The following is a 26,044-nucleotide window of genomic DNA, read 5'->3' as shown; positions in this document are numbered from 1 at the left end:
CAAATGATGAAACATGACACATGGTTAGATGAGTGAAGGCTTACCTTACAAATTGTTGATATTTTTGTATTATCTAACAGTGATCGACACATCTGACTTTTTATTATCAATCCCATCTCAGGGTTTGGTTGACTACTGAATTGTTGGGTTTTGCTTTTGGTCAATATGTAGCTGTGTTGTAGGGCACAATCCCTGATACCGTGATCCCTCTGGCCTCTGCCCTTGGAAAGGCAGTACATTGGCCTTAAATGTGTCTTGGTGAAGCAGTATTGTTGCTCCCTGTGTAGTGTAGGGTTGTTGGTGAAATGTGAAACCCACAGGTATGTAGCCTATACTTTTAAACCCAATTAGATTTCATGTGATTGAGGAATAGGGGGTCCAAATTCTGTGCCACTTGCCAATTACTTTACTTTCCAGTCGAATTCTTAACCTGTGTCTCTGCTGTTGCAGGACTGGAAGTAGGAGAAAAGAAACAGTTGGCACTAGAAATGAGATTCCAAGGGCCAGGAGCCACTTTTTCAAATGATGCTAGTTGCACCATTGGTGGGAACTGATTTTTAAGCCTAAGCCCTATATTTGTCTCATCAGAGAACAAATACATGCAAATGCCATTTTGTAGTGCAATGTTCTGCCTTGGTTTCTTTTAACAGTCATAATGAATAAAAATGCAGTTTCAAGACTTGCACTAAAAATAGCCCTTTCAAATCTCCAACCCTGGGGAGAACGGTATGCCTGACGCTCAGGACAGCACAAACACACAGGATGCCAGTTCACCATAAGGACCTGGGAAAGAGCATTGTCTCCAGATTAGGTAAGATTTATATCTATATGTTCATGCTGTTCAAACTTGTATTTATGGTTCATCTGAGAAACTGGGTTGTTGGTTGACTGGGATGTGAGCCCTGGTCAAGCAGCAACCACAATCCTTGTCAGGGGGAAGCAAAAGCCAACCCCTAAGTAACCTCTGCGCAACCCTCTGGAAGTGTGGCACAGGGCATTCAGGCTTAACTTAGAAGGAATGTGTAAAGTATTTGTGCAACAATTCAAATGGTTATAAAGTGAAAATCACCCCAAAAAAGTATCCCGCACCAAGTTAGGCACATAGAGTACAACTTAACAAAGAAAACAAGACCAAAATGACAAAACTCCAATTAGTGAGACCAGAGTTATGAATTTTTAAATATTTTACTGAAAATAGCACTAAAAAGCACAAAGCACCAGCTAGGGACATCTGGTTGTGCTGCACCGGGTCAAAGGCACACTTTCCGGTGGACCGTGATGAAGCGTAGGTCGACTATAGTCACCAGGTTAGGCGTGCTGAAGTTTACCTTCGCAAATTTGTCCCAAGAAACCGTTTGAGATGTAGGGGGCCGCGAATAGCAGTGAGAGCATCTCCTGTGGCTGTCAGCATAGCCTGAAGAACTCCAGGCACCATGGGCGGATTGCTGGAGCTTCGCTTTGGTGGTACTCCAATAACCGTTGATGCTATGGTGTGAAGAGGCAGTTGCTGGATCTCCATGTGGAATCATGGGGCAAGGTCTCGGTGTGAACAGGCCCGATCGCTGCTGAGAGGAGCCCAAAAGCTTAAATTCAGCTCTCTGAGCCACACCAAGGGTCCAGGACCTGAAAGGCACCACCTGGGGTTCAGGAACTCATTGCAGCTGGGTTCAGGGGCCCTTGGACTCACTCTGGTGTCCTGGGTTCAAGGGTGAAGTTGCAGGTCCAGTTCTCTTATCGCTCAGTTGAGAGGGCAGCAGTTCCTTCAGAGCAGTAGTCCTGCAGAATGGCTGTTCTTTCAGCAGCAAAGCAGTCCTCCTTCTTGGCCAGAGTATCCACATGTCCAGATGTCTCAAAGGTTGATCTTTGAGGTCCAATATTTACACCCACTTGTGTTTTTTAAGTGGGGTGAAGCTTCTTAAGGCATGCCTCTGAAGTGCACAGGTGCCCTGCCTTCCTAGCCCTGGCTCCAGACTAACTACAGGAGGTAAGCAGCCCTTTGCGTGGAGACAGGGCACAGCATACTGAAGGTTAAATGGGCTGGGCCCAACTCCTCCCTACAATCCTGCCAGTGATGGCCCATCCAGTCCCACCTAAGCTGCCTATTGTGTGTGGCTGTCTAAGCGGAATATCCACAGCCCAACTATAGACTACACCCAGTGATGCGACCCAGAGACATGCTGCAGGCACCAAGTGGCTAAGCCAAAAAAATTCCAACTTTCTAAAAGTGTCATATTCTAAACTGTAATTTAAAATCTGACTTCTCCATTAGTTAGTATTTTAAACTGCAATTCCAGTGACACCAAACATGAACTGTTTACCCATCCCCATTTAGAAATTACATTTATAAAATGTAATAATGTAATTCCAATGTTATCCTATGGGAGAGGTGGGCCTTGCAGTAGTAAAAAATGACTTTTGGAGTTTTTCACTAAAAGGACATGTAACACCTGAACGTATATGACAAATATTTTAAATACATTGCACCCTGCCTATGGGCTATCCAGGGCCTACCCTAGGGGTGGCATATCTATATTGAAAAGAAAGGTTTGGGCCTGGCAAATGACTTACTTTGCCAGGTCCAAATGGCAGTTTAAAAACTGTAAAATGAGGCTGCAATGGCAGGCCTGAGGCATGTTTAAAGGACTATTTAAGTGGGTGGCACTATCAGAGCTGCTGGCTCGGTAGAAGTATTTAATTTACAGGTCCAAGGCACATGTGGTGCCACTTTACTATGGACCTTTAAGTAAATGAAATATGTCACTTGGGTGTAAACCAATGTTACCACATTTTAAGTCAAGAGCACAAGCACTTTATCACCGGTTAGCAGGTGTAAAGGGTCCTAAAGCCAGCAAAACTGAGGTCAGCAAAAACAGGAGGTCTGAAGGCAAAATGTCAGGGGGAAACCACACCAAGGATGCTAGGTCCAACAGTTCATTAATACAAATTCTTTATTAATAGGATAAGCTGTTATGAGAAGATCACGCAAAAGCAGGTAAGATAGATAGTAACTTTTATTCCTGAAAATAAGAGCCTATGCCTAGCAACTCTTCCTCCTGTGAGCTCCAACGACAACTGACCAGTTGTTAGAGTTGGAACCAAAGGAGAAAGAGGGGGGAACTTGGAATTCAATAGAAAGGAAAACATGAGGTGAAACAGATAAGCATATAGGTACATAACACAAAGGTAGGACTACATCCAATAAACATAAGACTACATTCATTACACTACATCACCTTCACCCTTAACAAAAAGAAAAAATATAGAATAGCCTGCATATGAATCTGCAATCCAAAACCTAAAATAATAATGCATGTAGAAATCCTTAAATTTCACAGGCATAGAAATATTACCACTGTCTCTACCACTTTGTTCTGGAAGATCTGAGTTTGTTTGTTCAGCAGTAGTACTACTTTCATTCCCTAAAACAACCTCTATCCAATATCTGAGGCACCCAAGCAAGAAGAAGAAGCACTACCCAGAATGCGTGAACTATTGCCATTTCCAGACTCAAACTCCTGGGAATTGGAACAAACAGGAGCTGAATTAGTGGATAGAGTGGTATTAACATTTTCTGAAAACCAGAAAGAAGCATTACACATTTCCTCGTCCAAGGTTCCTTTACATCTGCTTATTCTCCTAGTGTGTTCAGGAGACAACTTTACCAAACATTCTTAGCTCCACCATCCTTTCTTGTTGAGTAAAACAGAACCTTTGGAAACTTTGGCTATTTTTACTGGTGCAGAAACCATTGATTCAGCTTTTTTTCAACTCTAGTTGGACTTTTAATCATCACCCAGTCTGCAACTTGAAAGTTTTTTTCTTTTACACCATGTCTGCTGTCCAAATAAAACTTATGCAGAGTCAGTCAGTGACATTTTTGTAAATTTTGCATTGACAATTCAAAGGTTTTGAAACTAAACTCCTTCCCCATTCTGGACATATCTTACAAGGAGAAATACATTGTGGTATTGTGGGGAGCCATTAAGTATGACCACAATTTATTCCTCAAGTATTCTTCCACAGGTACTCCAATAGCTAGGGATGACTGGATGCCTTCCATCAGAAATGTATTCATTCTCTTAACTAGTCCAGTTGAAGTTGTAGAACACATTGCCATCTTCAAATGTTTAATGTGGAAAGAATCAATAATGTTTTTCAATTGAAGAGAGTAAAAGGTGTTCCACTATCTGTTACTACCTCTTTTGGTGGACCTTCAATCTCAGAAATTTTGAGTTAAAAACGTGATTACAGCTGTGGTGGTTGGAGCAGATGTAAAATCAAAATAGTCCCACTTGCAAGTAATCTATCAACAAAAATGAATAACTTTTTAGAAGGTGTTAGCATGTCAAATGGCCCTGTGAAATCCAATGCTACCTTGCACCAGATGTTGTCTGGTAAATGTACTTTATGGAATGAGGTTTGGTGTGTCTTCCAGTGCTTGCCTGACATCAAACATGTGTCACATTTGGCAATCCATTTAGATACTTGAGCGTCCACGAATGACCACCAAAAATATTGTTTCAGGTCATTACATGTACTACCTATCTCAAGATGACCTTCATAGGCAGCACTGATCAGTTTCTGACAAAGCGAGGTAGGTGGGACACATACATTGTTACGCATCAAGATCCCTTTCATGATAGACAATTCACTCCCCACCAGTGCAAATGGCCTCAGGGGCAACATCAGAGATCTTTCCTGGGGCCAGCCTTTTGTAACAAAATCTATGACTGTGATACAACTTTGTCCTTTTATAACACACTAAACCATTCATCCAAGGAAATGATTCCTGTAAAATTCAATACATTCTCAACGAAGGACACCAAGCATTCAACATCATTCAGTTCTTCATCTTGATAGGGGACTTTCATTGGCATCCTGGAAAGGCAATCAGCCCTTTCATTCTTCCATCCAGGGTTGTAATTGATGGTGAAATTGTATTACTGTAAGCCTGTCAACAATCTGACAAGGCTGATTGAAGCCTTACCAGACTCATTTCCACTAAGCATATGGGTGAGCGGGCTGTGATCAGTGAAAATCTCAAAGTGTGTGCCCTATAGAAACGTTTTTAATTTTTCAATTGCCCATGAACAGGCCAATGCCTCCCTCTTGATGGTGCTGTATGTAGTCCTGCAAGAGATAAAGGCAATCCCATGTCTTTATTATGAATCCACTGTGAAATTACAGCACCCAACCTGTTTGACTGCCATCTACAGTAAGCATGTATTTATGACTAGTCTTAAAAGATGTCAGTGGTGGAGCTTCAATAATTAAATCTTTGATTTTTACAAAAGCATCATTGACAGACTCGTTCCAGTCAAATTTCTCACATTTGTTTAGGAGATTTTGCAAGGTTTAGAGCATATTCTTGGATAAAGCTGTAATAATATTCACCCATTCCTAAAAAGGATCTCAAAGTGTCTTTATCTTAGGGAGGTGAAACTTCTTTTATCACCTGTTTAATCCACGTAGAGGTGATACAATGATCTAAATAGCCCTATTCTTATGCTAGGAAATTATTTTTTTTATGTTTATGAGCGATGCCAATCTCTTTGAAGACATGTAAAGACATGTCATACCTTTTCTAGAATCACACTGGCCCTCATTACAACCCCGGCGGACGGCGGTATAATGGAGAAAAGTACTGCCAACAGGCTGGCAGTACTTTTCCCCATAATATGACATTGGCGGTTCTCCGTCCACCACGGCAGTAACATCCGCTGGGCTGGAGACTTCAGTCTCCAGCCAGGCTGCCGTCACTAGCCCGCCCGCGGGATTATGACCCCGCCTACCGTCATGGTTTTCATGGCTTCCTTACCGCCAGAAAACCATGGTGGTAGGCACTATCAGTGAAAGGGAATACCTTCCCTGTCACTGATAGTGATCTTCCCCGACCCCCTCCCCCTCCCCAGGTTTCCCTTTCTCCCACTCCAGGCCCACCCTCAACATACACGCACCCACACGCACCATCATACATACTCCTACGCACACTCATACCCACATGCACCCACGCATGCATTCATCCATTCACACACACATCCAAACACACTGACATACATACAAGCACACACCACACTCGCATTCACGCACACACAAACATACATCCCCACACACAACACCCCCTAAACCCCTCCCCTGTCGGAGCACCCAACTTACCTGATTTCAGGGGGTCCTCCGGAGGAGGCGGGACGGGGCGCTGTTGCCAGCAGCAGCATCCACCAGCAGAACACCGCCAGGCTGTATCATGTGTCATCATACGGTCTGCGGTGGTCTACTGGTGTGGCTCTGCTGCTGGCAGCAGCGCCACCTTACCACCATCCGCCGCCATGGCCCCAGCCGGAATTCCGCCATTCTTCTGGCGGAATTCCGGCTAGGGGCATAATATGGCAGATGGCTGGTAGCTGCGACAACGGTCTGTTGGCGGCCGTCGCCACGGCGGTAGGCGTTTTTTACTGCCAGTGTTATAATGAGGGCCATTATGTTCCTGAACTCACTCAGCAAAGATTAAAATGTCATACTGGTATGGTTTAACTCCATCAATCTCTGTTAAAATGGTATCCAGCAACTTTTGGAATACAGTCAGTGTGCATTCTAAGGCGAAAGGTAAGGGCAAGAACTTATATGATTCAAAAGGAGTAACAAATGTGGTTAAGTGCTGCGATTCCACAGTGAGTGGCATTTGATAGTACGCAGAACGCAATTCTAACAAGGAAAAGAATTTTGCATTGCAAATATTAGCCAACAAATTTTGGATTTTTGGCAAGGAGTGACAGCCTACAATTATATTCTTGTTAAGTGTTATAAATCTGCACATATTCTGATGCCTCCTGTCTTTTTACACACTATCACAACGGGACAAACCCATTCCTAAGAGTCAGTACTTGCAAAAACATATTTTCTGTACGTTTGTGCAGAAGTTTGTTGAGATCTGGTTTCACACTAGGAGGTACTGGTCTAACTTTGGAGACAAACGGTGTCACACTTTTTTTCAGTGTAATCAAATGTCCAAACCTGTGAACTGTACCAATTTTCGCACTCAATACTTCTGGGAATGTATGTAAAAATCTATCTGTGTTTTGTCAACATTTTCTTCTATTAAGGCAATGAATGCATTAACAACTACAGGTCTGTCAAAACCTGGAACAAGCATCACACCTAATTTTGCCAAATCCTGTCAATCTACAATGTTTTTTTCTTAATTGCGCCATATATTTTTGTTAATATTTTGTTGCCACAGCATACTAATCTGTCCATTAAATGTCCCAACATAGCAATATCTTGATCTCCATATGCCTTGGGAGAAACAACTGTTGGATGAAGAGGTTTCACTTGGGCCTAAAGCTGATTACATAGCACATTTGATATTATTGTTATAGGTGCTCCAGAGTCTGCCATCATGTTTAACTTGATCTTTTCAATACAGACATTGCATAACGGACCTTTGAGAGGTTTTATGACAGGGAAATCAGTATCAAGTTTAAGTACTCATAAGTACCACACTTGGCCGTTCAGTAAATTTATTTGTGAGCCTGGCAATATGCTCATTCCAATCCTCAAAATCAGATGTTGGTATGATCTCAGGTAAATTGTCAAATACTTGTTGACCCTCTTGACCTAAATGACTGAAAAGGAGTCAAATTTTTTAGCATTGATTGCTATCAAGTAATTTTCAAAGGATCTAAACCACGTTTTTCAAGGCAATGGTGGTTTTCCAGGATGTGGTAAGAACTGCAGTATTTGTATTAATTGATGTGTGGAACTCATGTTGATAAAAGGTGAGAGTAAAATAACAAAAACTGGTGTGCAGAATTGAAAAACCTTGCAGAGTTACAACTTGTTTACATACCAGTAGGAGAGTACCATGGAATCAGTTGAGTAGACATCAAATTCGAGAAATCGGTTGAGTGATGAACGAATACTTTGTGGTTAAGATAAAGATGTTGTTTCAGCTGTTAGTTGGTAATCCAATCTTGAAAGCGGCCTTTGTCTCTTGTGAAAAATATTAAATCCAAAGGGAGTATTTCATGTGATGTATTGCGTGGGGCACAAAGGCTGAAGAAGAGGGAGGCAAACAGGTACACAAAGTGGTTGGAGAGTATACCACTTTCAATTGGCTCACTTGCGCTCAGACACAAATGCAGCAAGAGGCCCAAGCCAGTCGCAAGGCCTAAGCGGCACACAAAAGTGGGTAGGATGTGCACCGGGAGGCACTAAATCCAGTGGGGATTAACATGCTCCCAAAGCACTCTGAGTCCCGCCAATTCATCCCTTGACGCTGCTGAGTTTGCTGAGTGGATGTCTGCGACGTAACTCCAGAAAAAATAAAAATGCAGAGTTTTCGAGGTTTCCTGACAGTGGACTCTTGGAGTGATTCAATATATAAATCAAAACAAGGAGGGAGACAAGCAAACAGAAGGGGGTTCACTCAGCTTCCATGTGTAACACTTCATGAACCACGCTAAGCTCTGTGCCAGAATTTTTCTGAAATAGTGTTGGAGACCCTCAACCACTACATTCTCTCCAGTAGTGTATAAAATCTCTACTGGGATGATACAGTGGAAAGCTTCATTATCGGGTCTGTCATCTGGGTACTCACTTCCCCAAGTGAAAGGCCTCCACCAAGATTTGTCTGGCTAAAGATATGGTGGGGTCTGAGAAAAGATCAAATGACCTCCTATACCCAAACAGATCAACTTTAATGTGCATTGGGATAGGGGGAAAGAAACAAAAAGATGATATTCTGACATATTATTAATCCTTAACATCTAGCGATATGGCCTACACGTTTCAGCCAATGGAGCCTCTGTTGGTCAGTTGGCCTTCGTCAGGACCTCACCAATCAGATCCCTGTGTTATTAGACACTGATAGGGTGCTCATTCACTTATGACTCTTACTTTACAGGCCTGATTGTTAGCAAATATACCATTACAAATGGTGGGGGAGCTGCTTCTGTCCTTTATGATTCCAAGAAGCACCTTTGACAGAGTCAACCACAGCAAACTTTGGTCAATCCTTTGTGACATACTGATACTTTTGATTTATGAGGCATTTGCCAGGGTTGCGTTCTTGCACCGATCTTACTTCTCCTTTTTATAAATGGTTTAAATGCAACTTTGCAGATTACTGGCAAGGACCTCCCTATGATCAATAAGCGGCAGTGCTTTATGCGAATGATGCCGTCCTGATTTCACGTAATTCAAATGTGTTGAGGGCACTATTTAATAGTTTTGTTGCATACATGGATAACCTGGATCTGGACTTACAATTGCCAACGTCAAATATATGGTGCGGTGCACGAAAACAGATAAGGCTGGCCCATTTCAGATAAATGGTAGGTACACAGAGGAGGTTGCTAGCTTTCCCTAAGTTGAAATCTATGTTGATTGTAAAAGTTCCTGACTTCCCTGAATAGCCCTGACTGCGCACATACCAAAAATTTTATGGGGGCCCTGTTCGATCCTGCTCAACGAGTAGGCAGTAGACCAATCAAGATGCTTCTCGAGGAATATAAGCGGAAGTGCCTACCAGTTTTGACATATGGTTCTGGAATATGGGGCTACCGAGACAATACCCCGGTGGAGGAGAACAGATTTTGCTGACGCCTGCTTTGCCTTCTACCTCTACAACTCATTTCTTCATTCATGAGGAACTGGGGCAGAACTATGTGTCGGACCTGGTCAAAGCCGTCCCCTTTATGCTATGGGTTTCTGTCTGGACTAGCAATCATATATCTCTTAACAGGGAGATTTCTTTAAATTGCTTGATTTGTGAAAAGGACATGTAAATACCTTGGTTAAAGTATGTGCAAACCTCTGCTAAAGCCCTGGGGTGGAGTGATCTGCTTTCCTCTCCATTCTCGCTTGTAAAAGCAGACATTTGCAAAGTCAAAGTGCTAATTACGGAATCCAAAGTGGCCTGTAGCGAACCAGAAGAACAATGGAAACCGATGCTGCGGGACTATGCTATGATTCAATCAACATCTTATTTGGAACCTTACTTGACTTGGGTCCCCAATTTCTGGAAAAGAACTTTCCTAGCCAAATTTCTGCTAGGAACTATTAGATAACTGATTGGTTTCCCTCTAGGGTGGTACGATAAAGAGACCATTCTTATGTGGCCGTGTGATGAGTCTTCTGCTCAAACTTTGGAACATTTTGTCTTTTTTTGTAAGCATAATAAACTTTTAACAAAAAAATATTTTAAAGCCCTTTCTTAAATGTTATGGTTTTAAACAATAAAGACCTGCCTTGTATTTTTTAAGCATGCTGGTAAGCCCTTTTGTCTGTTTCCATGTAAGCTGTTTTTTAAATCTGCCATTTGCAATCGTGGCACTCTATCTGTATGATCTTTCTTACTGTTTAATCTGTTTTGTGATTTTTTTATAACATAATGTTGGTATGGATCATCTTTGCATGTGTATTTTAGAACCTGTGGCTCTTTTTAATGCTATTGTTTTGATATTATTTGGTATGCAATGTGTCTTTTGCGACCACTTTTTAATGATCGAATAAAGATATATTGCAATTTATATATTTTTTTAACCAATTTTATTATCTTTTCAAGGTATACTTACAAGACAGTTATGTCAATGTTGTACACATCATTCCACGGATAGTACATTGTCCAGGGGGCAGCATTACATAAATGATTCAGTGGCCAGACAGGAGTTACTGGTTCAATAATTTTAACTTCTAAACAAGTTTAACGTGAATATCAAACAAAATTGGAAGTTTCACATCAGCAAATGGCAATAGGATTACAAAGAAGCACATTGCATCTCTCAATTAAAGGTGGAGTACATCGGTCCACAGCAATAACTCTGTGTCATTATTGGTGAAATAGCTATGTATGAATTACATCCCAGTATTGCTGACATCCCACCTCTGACAACTAGCAATGGTGTACTAGCTGGCTCCTATATTTCCTACTATGGAGAATTGGTATGTTGTAGTGGTATATGGACAACGGGGGCATGCATGCAGCATACGGAAACCCTCCTATGGATAAATAGAGGGCGATTATGAAAATAATACAAGAGCCGCGGCCGTACAACCATTTTAGAGAGATATTAGCAAGGATTCTCACAGGGACAGAGCGAGTCTGCCTTCCTGCAATGCCACCTGGTAAACCTCTAACAGTTTGGGAACTAGTATAGGTAGGTAGGTTTTATAAAACTAAATAGGGAACCCATCCATCCCCGGGGTCTTTCCTGTAGCTGATGCCCATACCACCTCACATATGTCTCGAGTCATAATGGGTGCACTTAGGGCTTCTATGCTGGTAGGTTGTACTGCTGGCAAGGTCACTTCTTGTAGGAAGGCCTGTATCTTCTGGGTTCTATCTATTGTCGGGGGTTATACAGGTCTCGGTAGTACGTTGTGAAAGCATCACAAATGTCTACTTGAGTGTGAGCAGGTGCATGAGAGATAGTGTGATTGCCGTGATCGGTGGTGTGGGGGCTGAGCTATGCAATAACCAGGCCAGCAGGTGCCCAGATTTGTCCCCCTCAGCATGCATCTTCACCTGATTAATTTTAAACTCAAGACAGCGGAGTTGCTTTATTAGGAGGGCGTGCATCTCTGTGGCAGTAAGTAATTGGCTCTTACCCTCTGGAGAATCATGTGACTGTAGTTCTACCTCCCTAAGTTTAGTTTCTAAGCAATCTAATTCCCTGTGTATCGTTACTCGAACCCCCACCGTTGTACAAATACAGTGTCCCCGTTTCATTACCTTCAGTGCCTCCCTACCAATCGTGTGTGTGTGGTTGCCGTGCTCCAATTGTCAGTCAGGTAATGCGTAAGGGCTTCTCATGTGGTTCCCCGAAACCCTTGGTCCTCCAGTGCTACAGCCTGCAACTTCCATGTAGGGACCGGTGGTTGTCCCCATTGGAAATGTATCAATAATGGATTATGATCAAATAAGGTTTTCCCAAGATATTCTGCTGCAATAACTAATAACTGTAGGGGCGACTGACAGAGCACATAGTCTAGCCTGACATGTAGGTATAGAATAATGTGAGAACTCTCTAGTGTCAGGATGTAGTGCTCGCTAATAGTTGCACACCGTCCACTGCTGCAGCCATTGGGAGAAGTGTGTGGCCGCCGACACTACAGGTGAAGCTGGTAGTGGTGGAAAGAGTGATCCTGATCTATGTTATGTACACTGAAGTCCCCACCTACAATCCATGGGAGGTGCGCTCATTTAACCAATACAGCTGATAAATGTGCAAAGAACGCAATTTGATTGAAGTTAGGAGCATAGACACTACCCAGTAGCACGGGTCTGCCATCCTGGAACCCTTCTACAAAAACATATCGACTATCTGGATCTATTTCTGTGCCAATGGATTGAAACGGGACACCTTCACGGACCCAAACCATGGCTCCGCGGGTAAACCCAGAATACATGTGGCAATAGCACTGTTCACGCCATATGTGCTGTAGTCTGGCATCTTCACCCCAGCTATATGCGTCTCCTGCAACAGCGCTATCTGTGCCCCACGACGTCTTATATACTGTTGTATTGCATGTCTCTTACGAGTAGAGCCCAGGTCCCGGACATTCCAAGTCACTACTTTAATTTCTGCCATTTAATCACAATTATGAAGAGGGTAACAGGAAGGATGAGCATTCCCCATTGCTTGGCCAAATCTATTCCTGTGTTTGCACCTTTCATATATCTTCGTTGAACTTGATTACAACTATAAATGATACCTGAACAACTGGGTAAACCCAAACCATGAACACATAGTCCCAAACAATGGGGTCTCCATTTCATCCAGAAGCGTGGCCTGTGGACACCCAGGAGTAGGGTGGCCTGTAATGTAGCACCAGTGTGATTCCCAGCATTCGTGCTGCCTGACTCATAGAACATGTTATGTAACTGAATACAACCTCTCACTACAAACATTTTGTTTCATTAGTCTTATTCAGCAGGTCGAGTAGCCCGAAGGGCAGGGGGGTGTGACGAAGTCACTGACACTTATACTGATAACCAGTACCTTCCTAGATTAGCATGTCCGCTGTTTGCGGGGTTACCACTGGCAGGATGTCAGAGGGAGTCTCACTGACTGAGGCCTCTGCCTCAGAGTCGGTGTGTCGTCCGTTACTGATCTGAGATACGGTCAGTACCTTGTTCAACCATAGTGCAGTTGCAGCTGAAAGTGCCTGCTTCTGTTCCAGATGTGCCTGGACCGGGGTGGGAGCACCTTTCACTTAATCAATCAATCAATCAGTGTTAAGCGCAGCTACTCACCCGCAAGGGTCACAAGGCGTTGAGGGAGGGAGGGGGGCGTGGAGCATCCATCAGTGTGGAGGTTCTTCAAATTGCCATGTTTTCAGCTCCTTGGTGAAGTTCAGGAGGGATGCAGTCTGTCTGAGGTGGAGCGGTAGAGCGTTCCAGGTTGACGCAGCGAGGTAGGAGGAAGAGCGTCCCCCTGTTCTTGTTTTCCTGGTGTGTGGTACTTCGGCGATAGAGAGCTGGGCTGAGCGTAGGGTCCTGTGTGGTACGTGGAAATTGAGAAGCCTGTTCATGTAGGCTGGTCCGGTGTCGTGGAGGGCTTTGTGTGAGTGGGTGAGGACCTTGAAGGTGATTCTTTTCTCTATGGGAAGCCAGTGTAGTGTGCGCAGGTGCTGAGAGATGTGACAATGTCGAGGTAGGTCGAAGACCAGTCTGGCGGCGGCGTTCTGGATGTTCTTTAGCTTGCGGTGAGTTTCATGTTGATCCCGGCGTAGAAGGTGTTGCCATAGTCCAGTCTGCTGGTAAGGAGGGCGTGTGTGATAGTCTTTCTGTGTTCGAGGGGGATCCATTTGAAAGTCTTGCGTAGGAGGCAGAGGGTGCGGAAGCAGGTGGATGTGACTGAGTTGATTTGACGGTCCATGTTGAGTTTGGAGTCCAGGATGATCGAGAGGTTCCTCACCCACGCCCACAAAGTTCGCCACAACGCATGCCCTGCCTACCTCAACGAGCGACTCACCTTCCACGCACCCATTCGCCAACTCCACTCAGCCAACCTCGCCCTCGCCACCGTTCCCCGCATCCATCGAACTACAGCCCACGGCAGATCCTTTTCACACCTCGCCGCCAAAACCTGGAACCCCCTCCCTGTCCACCTTCAACAGACCGAGGACCTCCTGACCTTCAGGAAACGCCTCAAGACCTAGTTATTCAAGCAGTAGCAACCCCCCGCACCTTGAGACCCTAAAGGGTGAGTAGCGCGCTTTACAAGTGATTGATTGTGAGGTTGCGGGCTTGGCTCATGAGGGTGGGCGGGCGGGCTTCCGAAGGTGGGTGGCCACCAGGAGTCGTTTTTCATCCAGTTGGCGACTGCTCCCTTGCCTTCGCAGGAGTTGTGTCTGGCTGTTTTGGGTTCGATGGATAGGCAGGGGATGAGTTGGGTGTCGTCAGCATAGGAGACGATGTTGAGTTCGTAGTTTCTGACGATGGCGGCTAGAGGGGCTATGTAGATGTTAAACAGCATGGGGCTGAGGGAAAATCCTGGGGAGCTATGCAGTTGGTAGTTGTGGGGTTCAAGAGGAAGGGGGGAGTCTCACTCGTTGAGTTCTGCCGGAAAGGAAGGACTGGATCCAGTGGAGGGCCTTGTCTCTGATGCTGGCATTGTGAAGTCTGCGTGTCAGGGTGAGGTGGGAGACTATGTTGAAGGCCGCCGAGAGGTCAAGCAGGATGAGGGCCGCAGTCTCTCCCTTGTCCAGCAAGGAGCAGATGTCATCTGTTGGGGCTAGGAGGGCTGTTTCAGTGCTGTGTTTTTTTCTGAAGCCAGATTGGGAAGCGTCGAGGATGTTGTGGTCTTCGATGAAAGTGGCGAGTTGGCTGTTGATGGCTTTCTTGATGACTTTTGCTGGAAATGGAAGCAGGGAGATGGGCCTGAAGTTCTTGAGGTGGGTGGGGTCCGCCGAGGGTTTCTTGAGGAGAGGGTTGATCTTGGCATGTTTCCAGTCGTCGGGGAAGGAGGTTCCTGCTAGGGAGCGGTTGATGGTGATGCGGAGCTTGGGGACAATCGTATCAGCGTCTCTGTTGAAAATGTGATGGGGGCATGGGTCTGTGGGGGCCCTGCAGTGTATGGTCTTCATTGTCTTCAGTGTATCTTCATTGGTGAGGGGAGTCCAGTTGGTGATCGTTGGTTTGTTGTTGTCGGGTTCCGGTGGAGGGTGTTCTGCACGTGGGTTGTCCTCGTTGAAGTTGTCTTAGATGGTCTTGATTTTGTGGTAGAAGTATGTGTTGAGATCTTGTGAGGGTGGGATGTCCAATGTTTCGATGATGCTGAAGAGTTCCTTGCTGTTGTGTGCGTGTGGGGAAATTCCTTCTTGTATTGCTTTCTTTTTGGTGCTTCTGATGAGTTGGTGGTGTGCGGTGGTGGCAGGTCTGAGGTTGCTTTGGGCTTCAGTAGATTTGGTGTTTCTCCAGATTTTCTCGAGGCGTCGACATGTGCATCTTGATTCTCTGAGTTCTGCGGTGAACCAGTTGGCTTTCTTGGCGTGGGTGCTGTTCTTTTTGAGAGGGGCTATGGTGTTGGCGCAGTCTGCGATTTGTGAAAGGTGCGGGCAGCGGTGTTAGGGTCGTTGTTGTGTGCGATGGAGGGGGTGGAGTTGGCGAGGGTGGCGTGAGCTAGTCGTTGGTGATTCTAGCCCAGCTTCTACGAGATGGCTGGTGTTGAGGTTTGAGGATGGTGGGTGTGTTGAAGGTGAAATGGATGCAGCGATGGTCTGTCCATGGAAATTCGGAGGTGTGCCTGAAGGTGACGGAGGTTCCTGTTGTGAGGATGGGGTCAAGGGTGTGTCCTGCTGAATGCGTTGGTTCCGTCACGATCTGTCGGAGCCCTATGTTGTGGAGGTTGTCTAGGAGGGATGCTGTGATGGGGTCTTGAAGGTTGTCAAGGTGGAAGTTGAGGTCTCCCAGCAGAGTGTAGTTGGTGGCTGCGACGGCTTGTGCGGTGATGCTGTCTATGATGGAGCTAGAGAAGGGTGCGCAGGGCCCAGATGGGCGGTAGATGAGGGTTCCCCTGAGGGTGGATGTCGGGCTGGTCTGAAGTTTGAAGTAAAAGGTGTTCCATCAGGCTTGTGGGGTCTTTGGAGTGTGTGCTCAGTCAGATGTTAGACTTGTGGATGATGGTGATTCCCCCCTCAGGGGCAGCTGGGGCGGTCTTTCCGGGTGATCTTGTATCCTTGGGGAATGGCAATGTCTGGGCCAGAGGTGGTGTTGGTCCAGGTTTCGGTGAAGAATGCGACGTCCGAGGTGGTGCTGTCAAGGAGGTCCCAGATTTCAGTAGCATGTTTATGAAGTGAGCAGATGTTGAGGAGGATGCATTTCATGTGGTTGCAAGTGGGTTGTTCCGGGTTGTGGGTGTGTTGTTGCAAGTGGGTTGTTACGGTTCCAAGGTCTTGGTGGCAGTGTAGGATTGGCAGCAGCTGAGGCAGCTGAAGGGTCCGTGGGTGTCGGTTGGTGATGCAAGTTTGCAGTTGTTGATGCATCCTGGGTTAAGTGCGTGGAGTGCTGCTGGCGTGTAGAGATGGCGGGTGGCAGGTCCTGGTGTCCTGGCGCTGGTCAAGGTGGGGCTTGCCTTTGGCGTGCCTGCGGAGCGGCAGCCATTAAGTAGGGAGAGGGGGGAGGAGAGGAGAGGACAGCTGGGAGAAGGGAGTGGGAAAGATGGCATGAAAAAAAGGGGCGGGTTGTGGTGGCAGCGGAGGGGAGAGGGAAAAGTGAAGGGAGAGGAAATGCGAGAATGACAGAAATGAGAGAGAATGCGAGAATAAGAGGAAAAAGACCGATAAAAAACACAGAAAGCGAAAAAGCACAGAAAAGGCACAAAATGCACAATACAGCACAATAAGGCACAATAAAGCACAAAAAAGACACAATACAACCCACTAGAGGCAGAAAGGCGTGAAAGGGAGAAGACGGAGGAAAGAGGCTGAGAGCCTCGAACTTTGACCAGAGTCAAAGTTCAAGTCGGGCTGCACTTACTGGTGGAGCTACACAGGGGAAGAGCAGTTCACTGACCAGGTCAGTGGGGTTGCTCTTCCTACCACGCAGCGTCTGCCATTAAGTAGGGAGACAAAGAGGGTGCCAAACTCTTGAGGGGATTTTCTACTGCGCTTCTTTCTGTTTGGCTGGTTAGAGAGCACATTCGGTGATGACGACGTGGAGACCTCATATTTGCGTTGCTCCACCCAGTCCAAGGCGTCCGTGGGTTCAATAAAGAAGAAGCTGGTACCACTGGTTATTACCTAAAGTTTGGTTGGGAATAACAAGGAGTATGCGAGGCCGCTTGGCGCAGGCATTTCTTGACCCCTGCAAGGAGGCCGATTGACGCTGGACTGCCACTGTGTAGTCTGGAAACAGACAGATGCAGGAATTCTCATACTGGAGCGGCATCACCATGCGTATCTTCTGCAGTATTGTTTCTTTGACTGTGTAATTAAGAAAGTGGACCATTACTGGTCTGGGTGGCATTCCAGGCGGCCTGCGAGCCGGTACTCTGTGTGCACATTCCACAATGTAGTGTGAAGATAATGCCTCCACTCCCACAGTTTGGGCCAGCCAGGTCTCAAAAAATTGGATGGGGTCAAACCCTTCCGCCCCCTTTGGAAACCCCACTACTCGGCTATTATTCCATCAGAACCAACCCTCAGAATCTTCTGATCTGTGCTCCAATTCCCTGCCCTTGTCGGTGAGGGATCAGACTTTCCCATCCAGCTCCACTAACGATGGTCGCAAGTCTCTGAGGTCACTTTCTGTGCTTGCTACTCTTGCAGATAGATTCTTCTGGTCCTCTCAGAGTAGGATGACCTCCACTGCCACCGCATCCACCCTATTACGCACGTCCTGCCCAGTGGCCGCGATGGCTTCCATGATTTTGTCTAATTTTTTTTATCATGAAGTGTAGGGGCCCGGGCCACCACTACATGCTGCGTCCACAGGGGGACCGCAGATGCTGACGCCCGTCGCTCGAATGGGACAGCGCTGGATCCCCCTCTCTTCCCCATAGCACCAATATTGCAGGTAGCGAACACAATTTCCCACAACCCGTGTCCTCCTACAAGTATGTAAACAGTGAAATGTCCATCTTTGTCAGCACTGGACCGCAGGGAGCAGGTGCTGGGCGAAGGGTTCTGTCCTCAGGGGCCAGGGGCAGTCCTCCACAGCAGCACCCCGGAATGCAAGGGGGTAGCCGCCCCATGTAGTGCATCAGCAGCAATCTTCCAGGATGTCTTGACAGCGCTAACCAATGCCTGTGGCCCTTTACAGTCCGGTGCAGCACCGCATGGGGGGTCTCCAGGAGCACTCCCAGCAGACAGGCCACTCTCAGGCAGCGTCGCCGCTGTGCTCTCCACTGGTCAGCATGCAGACAGTTCTCTTACCGCTTCGATCTTATGCTGGTGTCCCTTTGTCCCCTTGCACAGCGCCACAGCAGCCCCAACAATATCTCAAGAAGGGGGTTCAACACTGCAGCCCTAGCGTCTCTCACCAGGGCGGTCCTCAGTCCACTGCCTGAAATATCACCATCAGTCACCTCACCTCGCAGTCCGGGTCTGCTAGGAGTGCCCGCCGAGCAATTACTGCATTCTCGCTCGCTGCCCCTCACGCCATGTTCACCTCAATTTCGGGCCTCCTCAGCCCAATCAGCGACAGCTCACTTCCTCCCTTCAGAGGCGATGGGAGTTTGTGGGGAGGAGAAGGGAGAAAGCAGAAGCGTGCCATTTCCAGGCCCTCTGCGACCTCCACTCCTCACCGCAATCCGGGTCTTCTTCCCGCGTTTAGGCCAAGGCCGCCTCTGTCTCCTCGCGCAGCAGAGGCCTGTCAATTCTCTGTGGCTAGCACGGCACATGGGGAAGCAGCACAGCCCCTCCCAGGCTCTCTGGGTGCCCCTGCGCTCGGGCCACACAGTCTCGCCGCTCTCCCTGTGTATCGTGTCCAAAGAGCAGCGTGTGTTGCCGGATCAGGAGTCAGGCGGCGGGAGCTCTCTTAGGTTCTGCCCGCCATCTTGCAGCCCCAGACCACGCCCCCATATTGGTATTTATACAGTATTGGCTTTACCTTGTTTAATTACATGATAACACTAACAATGTTTTAAATGTTCAAATCTTTGACTAAACTTTCTGTGCCAAAAGTCTTACACTTTGGACTAGCAGAGTAGTTTCAAATCAATTTTCAGTTAAAATGTGGCATAAACACATTGTCCTGGTATAGACTACAAATCCAAACTCCTGCTGTTGGGAAAATAATGGTTTGAGACTCATGAAAAGAAAAATCGGCACATGGAACTAAGAAAGTAAGGAGACACTTTTGCTGAACTGGCACATCAAATCTTATTCAGACATTGCAACCTTAGTGACCCCTCACTTTCATGAAATCTTATGAAAAATATAAGTTGCTCAACTTATATTGTACTTTCTGTACTCCGAGCTATAAATTCCATCATTTACAATGTGTAGGGAACACTGTAATGGATGTTGGGACTGCTCTGAATCTGCGTGTAGGAAGTAGCATTTAAGACGTTATAGTGAAAAGATTAAGTCAGTTGCCAGACATCTTTTGGAGAGGTTAGTAGATGAAGGGATAAACCCAGTTTTACCCATTGCGGGGAAAAAGAGAAAACCTGTCAATTTTCTACCTGTCGGCAACCCACAGGTATTGATTAGTAAAGTGAAACTGTCTGGAAACAAAGGATTTTCATTACGCCAAAAATAAGTAAGTCCACAAAAAAAGACGCAAGCCCAAGTTTACGATTTTTTAAAGAAATAGCTCTGGAGTGATGACAGGAGTACAAAGCACAGTCACATTCTAAAAATAAATGGAAACGAAAGCTATAAAAAACACAAACCTCATCTTGTTTTTTCTTCAGCTGGTCCAGTTTGTGGCTGCCCTTCTTTGTGGTTAATCTGGTTTTCTCTACCTCTTGTAGCCTTTGGTTGTTATCCATACTGGTATGCAGATTCAAAGTTGTTTTCACTAGGGCACTCAGCAGTTTCAATGCTGAAAGAACACACATAACCAATTCAACTAGCAGCAGGATGTTAGAAGGCATTTCCACCCTATTAGGCTCAGCCTCTATGAGGCTTAAATTTCTTTCGGAATGAAAGGTCATTTACTGGGTCATTGGCTTTTAGTGGAAGAACCAATGATTAATAACAAAAGATGTTAACATTATAAATGGCGAATAAACGCACATTAAACAGAAAAATAAACAAAGATCTAAAAAAAAAAAAAAAAACCAATACTCCACTTTTCACATCGGAGTCATTTTCTGACCTGCAAAGGTGCTGGTGTGCCTGAACGCCCTGACCTGCGAGTCCGCCAGCCCGGTGAGCAGTGAGATTATGGTGTCCATCAAATAACCATCATAGATGACCCTGTACTGGCACTGCTGGACTAGCATTGCTATGAACTCACACAAATTGCTTTTAAATTTCTTCCAGTAAGGCCCAGGGTTGATGAGTGGATAATTCTCATTATCCTAAAACACAAAAAGATAGAACAATGACTTAAGGTGTACAATACAGTGTACATTCTTTCTAACTACAAAACTCTGGGGAAATATACATCTTTGTGTCACTACAGACTACCCCTCTCTTTTAGGCAATGGGCCTTAAAGAGAGAAAGGATGAGAAGACAAAAATTGACAACATGCCGATCTCTAATAATCACACTGGGTGAGCTGTGTACCACCGTTATTGTTTTTAATTGAGTTAATACCAATCATAAAACATACATTCATCTTTCATTACTTCACAATCCTTAAATATCAAAAGATTAATCAATAAGATTATATTTCACTTAATTTCTTAGTATGCTCATTTAAACGTTCCCTAAATCTTATTAGAACCCTAAGGGGAAAGGAAACTACATAACATTCCAATAAAGGCAACCGTGCAGGAAGAAAGTTTCTCTTCTGCTTATTCTTAGTACTGGGCATTGTGGGCAGGTAAATTGCTTCTGGAAACAGACCACAACGACAAAAGCAAATAACATGCATCAAATATTGCCTCGTTCTATTTTGGGCTACACCCTGATTTCTGAAAAAATGTTTAAAAAAAACAATAAAAATACTAATACGTAACAATGTTTTGATTCAGGCATTAAAGGTGATAAAAGTCTTCTTTTCAAATAAATCACAAACTTTGTTTTGATTTAGGCATTAAAGGGGCTATGAGTCTTCTTAACAAATAAATCACAATTCATTGTATTGCCAGTAAGGTGTTCCGTTTTTTGCAAGAGCGCCGCCCTTCATGGAGATTTTAAAAACAGAATGTTTATTGTGATTCTATCTGTCATACAATCACACAACTTTAATGGAGCATTATTAAGTAAAGCCGGCCATTAAAGCTTGTAACTTAATGTGATAGGTCTAGAGCACAAGTGAAGGAGCTAACAGAGGGGAAGAGTCTGATCTTACAGTCCGGTTTTAAGGTCAATAATGCTATTAGCACATGAATATATGTCTGTCAGCCTTCACCTTCTCTCACCACCACCTTCTCTACGAGCTGTCTGTTGCATTAGAGCTTCAACTGTGGGTTTGAAGGAAGATTTGTGGTTACAATTGGGAGCCTAATTGGCCGTCCCACTCTGATCATTCCAAGAAATGTGCTAATACTACATTGTCATAACAGAAGAGCTACTGTTCAACATTCTATGCCTCCGAGTCCTAGATCTATGACCATAGTTCAATTCACTTAGCACTTTGACTAATGCTTCTTAGGTACCTTATTTTGTGACATGTGAGATTCTGGCAGAACCCTGGAACCTTCTCCAAAAGTTTAAATAAATGAGAGACTATATCTGAACTAACGATAGGACTCTGAAAGTAAATATGGGTATTCACCATGTCTACAGGCCACGTAACAGTCAATATCCAGGGATAAGCCATGAACTTTTTAAACTGCAGTCCAGTTTCCTACAATGGAAAGAGAAAAAACATTTGTGTGAATGAAGTAGACCCTATTTTCTAGCTCTCATCTACGTATACGACTATAGTACTACTATACAACACAATAATCAATTCTGATATCACTCAGATATTAGCACTGGGCTAGTACACATACCAATCGTTTCAGGTTCAACATTTCAAGTCAACTGTTGTTAAATGAATCAACTCCAACATATATTCATACACAGTGTTAGGATCTAGGAACGTTATTTTTTAAATTGATGGATTCTTTTAGATTTCTATGTAAATGTGCCTTAACCAGTGTACAGGTCAGCGCTGCTGAAAACCTGAGTGCAGCCAATTCTGAAGAAGCAGCCACACGTCTGGTCAGAGCTGTCCAGGAAAACAAAAACAGCCCAGGGAAATTGTCACACCAGCTCCACACTGTATAGCTTGAGGGAACATACTGAGTGAGCATGTACATTTCAAAGGGAGAGTGCAAAGAGGGAGCATATAGTCGCTGCATTTGCCTACATTTTTGCAGTTAAGTGTATGCTTTTCAGTGTGTACCTATTGCATACATATATATTAACAGAGATTTGTATGGGCCTCTACTTCCACTAACTTGGAATCACCACACGATTATATGTGGCATTCAGTTAAAACGTAATTATTAAAACAAACTTTCACTGCATGATCTGTATGTAAACAAGGAATCTTAGCCAATGGAATTCATCCTCTGCTCAATTCATTTAAACAAGTCCCAATTCGAGATAATTCAAGCCTCGCCCAAGCTCGACCACAGGTTGAACATAATCAAAAGAAATGTATCTTGAGCAACAGCCTTCCAATGCATTTTGATTAAAGGCTTGGCTCAATTGTGGCTGGGGCTGGTTTACAGTCTTTGCCCTCTTGCAACAGAAAAGGTGTAGGAAAGTACCCTCTTTCTTGGCATGGTTACCCGCAGTTTCTGCAATTTTGAATCCAAGGTTAGCAGGGACCTCCGGGAGCTTCTGAGTGGCCAGGTAAGGCAGGTGATGTCAGAGCCTCCTTCTGATAGGTGGTCACCTGGCTACTTGACCAATCCCCCTTTCAGGGCTAATTAGAGTCTCTCTCTCTTGGGTGGGTCTGCAGATTCGGCTTGCATGATTCCAGCAGGACTGCTCTGCAACCTCTATTTCGACTTCCAGCCACTGGAACCATGACTGGACCCTCCAGGAACCGGGAGCTCCTCTCATCCTGAGTTGCGTGGATCCAGCATCACGGGTGGTGGTCCTGAGTAGTCCTCTCTGCTAGCTGTCCAACTTTGGTGGAGGTAAGCCCTTGCCCTCCCACGCAGGACAGTACCCCTTGCAGCTACCAAGGCTTGTTTGCATCTCCTCCAAGGGATCTTCAGGCTCTGTGTAGCCCCAGCCCCCATCACTCCTTCCTGCAATGCACAGCCTTCTGCGTGCTTCTCCTGCAGCGTGGGACCCTTCTCCAGTTGTTCTGAGTGGTCCTCTGCGACTTCTAGTTCCTCGTCCAGTGGGTCTCCTGTGGGGGCTGTCTCTGCTTCTGTGGACTCTCTGCCTTGCTGAGGATCCCCTAAGACTCCCTCCGTGGGTTGAGTCCTCCTGGACCTTACTGGTCCCCGGCAGCTCCACTTTTGCTTCACCGGCTTGTTGGTGGCTCTTCCACGCCACATACCAACTGCCATCATCTATCCGGCGTGGGACGTTGACTGCACCCTCCAGGAACTCTTCACTTCCTCCAGGGTTGCATATCTGACTGTCTTCGTCCTACCGTCGACCAACTCCTGCATCCACAGCTGGGTGGATAGTAGCTCCTGCTCCCCCTGGACTCTTCTGTGACTTCTGGACTTGGTCCCCTTCTTCCACAGGTCTTCCTCCACAGGAATCCACTGCTGGTTTCTTTCAGTCCTGTCTGGGTGTTGCATTTTCTTCTTTTCCTTTCTTTTGGGTGGTTTGCGGAAAATCCAGTAATTTTCTCCTTTCCTACTGGTCGCTAGGGGGCACTGTGGTACTTACCTTTGGGGTTTCCTAGTACCCCCATCTCCGTTCTACACATTCCACTTACCTAGGTGAGGGTCCTGTGTTTGAATCCATTTTTTTAGTATATGGTTTGGGCTCCCCCTAGGGTCACTAATGTCTATTGTTATTTGTACTGTTTTCTAACACTTTTTATGCCTATTTCTGATTACCAGTGTACATATTTAGTGTGCTTACTTACCTCCTATTGGAGGGTTGCCCAACTAGTGTTTTGGTACTGTGTTACTGTAATAAAGACCCTTTAATTTAACAACACAGAGTGCTTTCTTTCATGCGTGTAAGAGCTGTGTGACTACAATGGTATTGCATGAGCTTTGCATGCCTCCTAGATAGGCCTTGGCTGCTCGTCCACAGCTACCTCTAGAGAGCCTGGCTTCTAGACACTGCCTACACTACACTAATAGGGTACTCCTGGACCTTGTATAAGGTGTATGTACCTTAGGTACCCACCACACACCAGGCCATCTTCCTACATTAGTGGTGCAGCGGTGGGATAAGCACTTGCTATTGCCTTACCATTCTGTCACTTGGTACTTCCACAGGAAAGACCACTTACTGACTAGGGGTACACACTGTACCTAGTATAAGGGAAGTAGTCTCTTAGGTTTGGGTAAACTAGGGGTCTAGGCATAGCCTTTGCTCCAAACTTCTTTGGGGAGACTTAGAGTAGTTAGGGATCCTACACCACTCTAGCTAGCTGACATGTCTTCAGCAGGGCACACTTCTCAGGCCATGGACTTCCCTATCAGAACCTGACCTTCCAAAAACTTAGGGAGATGTGTGCTGAGAGAAAGCTGAAGGCAGGGAGAAATCCCAATAAGAGTCTGCTTCTGCCAAGGGGAGGAGGACGAAGAAGTAGACTCTGACCCTCCAGTGCTCGAAAAGGAAAGCTTAACTACTGAGGTGGGTCAGGAAGAACCCAGGGAGGATCAGAGAATCTATAGGCACGCACACAGTCCTGTTAGGAGAACTGTTAGCAGTGTAAAGGGGGAGGGGGGGGTAACACCAGTAGGTCCACCTTTTTCCCTAGAGGACTGGTTGAGAGGGTATCCAAGAGTAGAAACAGATCCTCCTCTGCCCACTCTCACATCTCCTCAGTATCTGAGGGGACCCACTGTTCAAATCCACTGAAAGATTCCCTAGACAGGGAACTCAGGCAACTGAGACTGGAGGAGGCCAAGCTGAGGCTGCAGCAGCAAAAGCTAGCCCTAGATAGGGAGGCCTTAGCAGGGGAGAGAGCGAGGCAGGTGTTGAGGTTAGCACCCCCATGGTGGAAGCAACTTTAGCTTCAGGGAACCTAGAGTCAGGGAGGACTCTTTTGATTTCAGCCATTTAAACAAGGTTGTTCCCCCATAGAAGGTGGGGGATGACATTCACAAGTAGTTCACTGCTCTGGAGAGGATCTGTAAGGTACAAAGGGTCCCTCAGAGACAGGGGGCTGCTATTCTGTGGCTCTCATTCTCTGACAAGGAGAGAGATAGCCTTCTCACTGTCAGGGAAGAAAATGCCGACAACTATCCTGTTCTGAAATCTGCACTTTTAGAAGGATTTGGTCTCACCACTGAGCAATATAGAATCAAGTTCAGGGAGAACAGGAAAAAGTCTTCCAAAGATTGGGCAGACTTTGTGGACTGCTCTGTTAAAGCTTTGAAAGGTTGGTTACATGGCAGCAAAGTCAGTGACTATGAGGGCTTGTATAATCTGATCTTGAAAGAGCATATTTTGAACACCTGCGTGTCTGACTTGTTCCACCAATACTTGGTTGACTCAGATCTGACCTCTCCCCAAATATTGGGAAAGAAGGTAGACAAATGGGTCGGAACTAGGGTGAGCAGAAAAGCTCATACAGGCAGTGACAACAAGAAAAATGAAGTAGGTAAGTCTGAGGACAAGGGAGGGGACAAAGATGAAAACAAGGAGTCTTCATGAGGCCCACAAAACTCTTCTTGGGGCGGGTCTAAAACCTCTTCCTCCCATGTTAAAAAGCCTTGGTGCTATATGTGTAAAAACAAAGGCCATAGGCCAGGAGAGAGCTACTGCCCTAAGAAAGGCACCAAGCAACCCACAACTACAACCCCCACCTCTACTTCTAGTGCCCCTAGTAACAGCAGT

At 45.6% G+C, this 26,044-nt stretch overlaps 1 protein-coding gene across 1 annotated transcript in view; it reads right to left on the bottom strand.

The window, feature by feature from the left end:
- The window catches only part of LOC138250008 (cohesin subunit SA-2-like), a 434,120-nt gene that overhangs the window by 231,428 nt on the left and 176,648 nt on the right, over nucleotides 1-26,044 (bottom strand). Inside the window, exons 6-8 of the mRNA XM_069204310.1 lie at nucleotides 21,840-21,911; nucleotides 20,270-20,474; nucleotides 19,842-19,993 (exon numbers count right to left, since the gene is read on the bottom strand). Coding sequence (XP_069060411.1) covers nucleotides 19,842-19,993; nucleotides 20,270-20,474; nucleotides 21,840-21,911 — 429 coding nt within the window. The remainder of the gene's footprint in view (nucleotides 1-19,841; nucleotides 19,994-20,269; nucleotides 20,475-21,839; nucleotides 21,912-26,044) is intronic.

Source organism: Pleurodeles waltl, chromosome 8, assembly GCF_031143425.1.
Source record: "Pleurodeles waltl isolate 20211129_DDA chromosome 8, aPleWal1.hap1.20221129, whole genome shotgun sequence".
NCBI classification, from domain to species: Eukaryota; Metazoa; Chordata; class Amphibia; order Caudata; family Salamandridae; genus Pleurodeles; species Pleurodeles waltl.
This window is presented reverse-complemented; position numbering and strand designations above follow the sequence as displayed.